This window comes from Pundamilia nyererei, unplaced genomic scaffold (genome assembly GCF_000239375.1).
Source record: "Pundamilia nyererei isolate P.nyererei 1_Seehausen unplaced genomic scaffold, PunNye1.0 scaffold00306, whole genome shotgun sequence".
Taxonomy (NCBI): Eukaryota; Metazoa; Chordata; class Actinopteri; order Cichliformes; family Cichlidae; genus Pundamilia; species Pundamilia nyererei.
This window is the reverse complement of record NW_005187707.1, coordinates 1-3423: the sequence shown is the minus strand read 5'-3', so window position 1 is coordinate 3423 and position 3423 is coordinate 1. Positions and strand designations below refer to the sequence as shown.

The 3423-nt window shown below is 39.5% G+C and overlaps 1 protein-coding gene across 3 annotated transcripts in view; it reads left to right on the top strand.

The window, feature by feature from the left end:
* The window catches only part of dennd1a (DENN/MADD domain containing 1A), a 37756-nt gene extending 34377 nt beyond the window's left edge, over positions 1-3379 (top strand). For all 3 annotated transcript variants that reach the window (XM_005751290.1, XM_005751289.2, XM_005751291.1), the window contains one exon: positions 173-3379. In XM_005751290.1, the coding sequence (XP_005751347.1) occupies positions 173-1204 (1032 nt within the window). In that variant the 3' untranslated portion in view covers positions 1205-3379. The remainder of the gene's footprint in view (positions 1-172) is intronic.
* The last annotated feature ends 44 nt before the right edge of the window (positions 3380-3423 follow it).

Below are 3423 nucleotides of genomic sequence, written 5' to 3'. Positions count from 1 at the left end.
TGTGTGTGTGTGTGTGTGTAAATCTCATCTCAAAAACTCACATGGCATAATATATGTATATATATTACACCATGCGAGTTAAGAAGCAGTAGTACTGTAGGATTTACTGAGCTAAATTGTGAAGAAAAACAACTCAAGTGGTTCTTTAAATTCTGATCTCTTGTGCTTGCAGCGGCTGGACGTAAACGTTGGTGACAATTCACGAACATTTCCAGGGCTCAAGCTCTCCAACTCTTACAACAAGCTGTGGAGTACAGGTCATGAAAAAATGCCTTTGCCTGGTCCCTCTACCTGTAATAGACCTCCATCTGTCCAACTTCCTGTGTACACAGGAACCCAATCCCCAGGGCTTGATAGCTCCAGCACGTGCCCTGAGCCTTTGGACCTTTCCTCTCTAGGTAATATCACTATTCCTCGTCCCCAGGGAAGGAAGACACCTGAGCTTGGTTCTGTCTTGACACCTCCCACAGCCCAGTCATGCTCCAAACCAGCAGGAACTGGTGAAGGAAGGACTATATCAGGGGGAGAAGAGTTTAGACAAGCTCTGAGCATGTCCACAGATGGAGATTTGCTGAAGACCCCCAAGAGTACTAAGGAAGGTATAGATCTCATAAGCCTTTTAGATCCTCTAAAGAACTCAGCACAGACCAGCTCCACTGCACCAACTGATGGGACAGATAGTAGTATCTCATCTTCCTACAAGCTAGTACTACAACCTGGATCCTACCCACAGGGCTTGCCTTCTTTCCCAAAATATCCAAACCTATCACTAAACCCTTTCACCCAGTCTTTGCAAAACCCTTCCCTTCAAATGCATTACTCACCAATTATAAGTGGAAACCCCTTTAATACAGTCTCCAGACCTCCGCCAGGCCCTTATATGCCTGCTCCAACGCAGCAGCAGTCATTTACAACACTACCGGGGCTTTACAGACAGCATTCGCCAGGCAGTTCCACTGCCCCACCCAGCTATTCACTGCTCCAATCAGCATTCCCGTCATCAGTCACCTCTCTGCCTCACTCCTCTGCCAGCAATCACACTTTTTCCACAGCTATAAATGCACTGGGAAAGCCACTTAATGTTGAACAGGACAGTCAGAAGCCTCAGGATCCTTTTGGGGACCTGTTGTCCTTGGCCAGACCAGCTTCATCCCAAAAACAGAAGGTGGAGGACCTCCGGAGGAAATGGGAAACATTTGACTAAAATCTTTATATGTGCATAGAGATTATTTTATGTCACTTCTACCACTGCTCTATCCAGGACCTTGGGTTGCTTTTAATAGTGGAATAATCTGATGTAGTCTGTTATACTTGTCTAGCTCAAAAAAATACAGATTAAATGAAGATTAAAGACTGCTGAAAAATGCCATGTCAGAGTTCTAATAGAGTTGTCCTGATTGCCTAAGTGGAAAAACAAAGAGCAGGTACATTTTGTATGCTATCTGCAACCAGGCTGATGAGTGTGTAGGCGCTCCCAGTTTTTCCGTCGTAGAATATAGGTCAGAACTTATTTTTTTGAGGCAGGATTCTAAATTCTGAAGTAATAAATACAAGATACAATAAATAAAACGCACATTAATCAGCTGCACCATTAAAAACCACCTTCCTTGTGCTGGGTACATTAGTCATTCTGTTGTCATGTCATGAGTTTATCTGTGTAGGTGCATTAGAAATGAAGTGATTTTCAAACCAATTACTTTTTTTTGTAGTTCAAAGCCTCTAACACTGAACTACAGAAGTCCATACAGTTCTTACGCAGGTGTTCTAATTCTTTGAATATGCTGAGGTCCTCTTTATTCCAAGTATCCATGATTGTGTTCATAAGCAAGTATAATACAGACCGGTTTTTTGTTTTAATTCTTCTTTGGTGTAGTAGTCTTCAGGGCACAAGAGGAACTGTGAGTATACTGTTTTTGGTCAAATGCATGAATGTGAAATTGCAAAAGTGATTTAAAAAAAATTAAAGGTCCCTAGAGTATTAGTTGTTTAGACAATAGCTCTGTGTTATCCTCAAAAAAGAAACTAAAACAAGCAGTAAAATGGTTTGTTCAGAGGAAATGCAAATTGATGTTGGTTTGTAAATACCCAGCTGTAGCCATCATTTCAGAGTTGATGGAAGAAAAATAAAAGGTCTTTGTGCCTATAAAGTCCTCTGTGGAGCTTCTCAGTAGGTTATTACCTTTTAGTGGGCTCCAGAGCAGTTTGCTCCAAAAGCACCGATTAACTGCAACAGAAGGTCCTGATATAGAAGGCAAAAATGGTCACATGATGACACCCTCACCCTCTGATTGATGACCAGTGACAAACTCTTTCTATTAAACAGATTGGGAAACGTGGATGCATTTCTACAAATTGTGTTACGTCATGTTGTGTTAAGGCATTTTCCTGGGGAAAATGCCTTTCTGTAAAGGCATTTACCAAAACATTTGCTTGTACATTTCATTGCGCAGCTCTCTTGTGGGTCATTTGTCTTCAGTGCCATCCCATTATCTGTATATAAACTTTAAGAATAGCACCCATTATTTCCTGAAAGCGCATAAATGTCACAATAGCACACGTTTTCATGAAGTCAGCTTCTATGATTTGCTCACATTATTATTTTTAGCTAGTCTGCTATAGCAAAAGAACATCCTAATCGAATTAAGTGGCTGTCACTACAAAATATAGTGCACCTCACATGTGCATAGTTCTTCTATTGATGTTTTAGTAGCTTTGTACACAATGAATTTTTTGCTTGGGTGTGTTTTTTTTTGTTTTGTTTTGTTTGTTGCTTTCATGATAAATTCTGTTTAATGCTTCTCTCTCTGACCTGAAAAATGTGTTGTCAATAATTTTTTAAGACCGTCTACAAGCATAAGATTACATTACATTTCCTGGAATATTTTAAAGTTGTTTGTCTGCTAAATATATGAATACTTTAAAACCCCTTGTTGTATAGTATTGTTTTGCTGGATCTTTTGGACAAGCCTTTGCTGATATATTTTCCTTTTTTTGGTTTTTGCAACTGTGATTAGCTAATGAGGCTGCTTAAACATTGTGATGTAAGAGGAATAATAATAGCTTCTCACACTTTGGCCATCAGTTTCTAAATTATCTGCTCTGACCTCTCTACCATTACACAATTGTGTCAGTGTCTTTCTCAGCTTTTTACTGCGTTCCAGATATTTTTGATGCGTTCATGTGTGGTGAATACCAAAAAAATTAACAGCTTGAAAGTGCTGTGCAGATCAGCTGTAGCTGCTGTCTTGTGTGCCTATTTGTAAAGACAACACTATATTTGTTCTAAGAATGACTAAAGACTGCTGAATAGTATCCTACTGCATTTGCATATAATTTAAATCTACAAATATCAGTTTCATTAAAATTACATATTTCACAATGTTTTGTGTCAACCACACTGTCTGTGTGTGCGTGTTTCTTTTT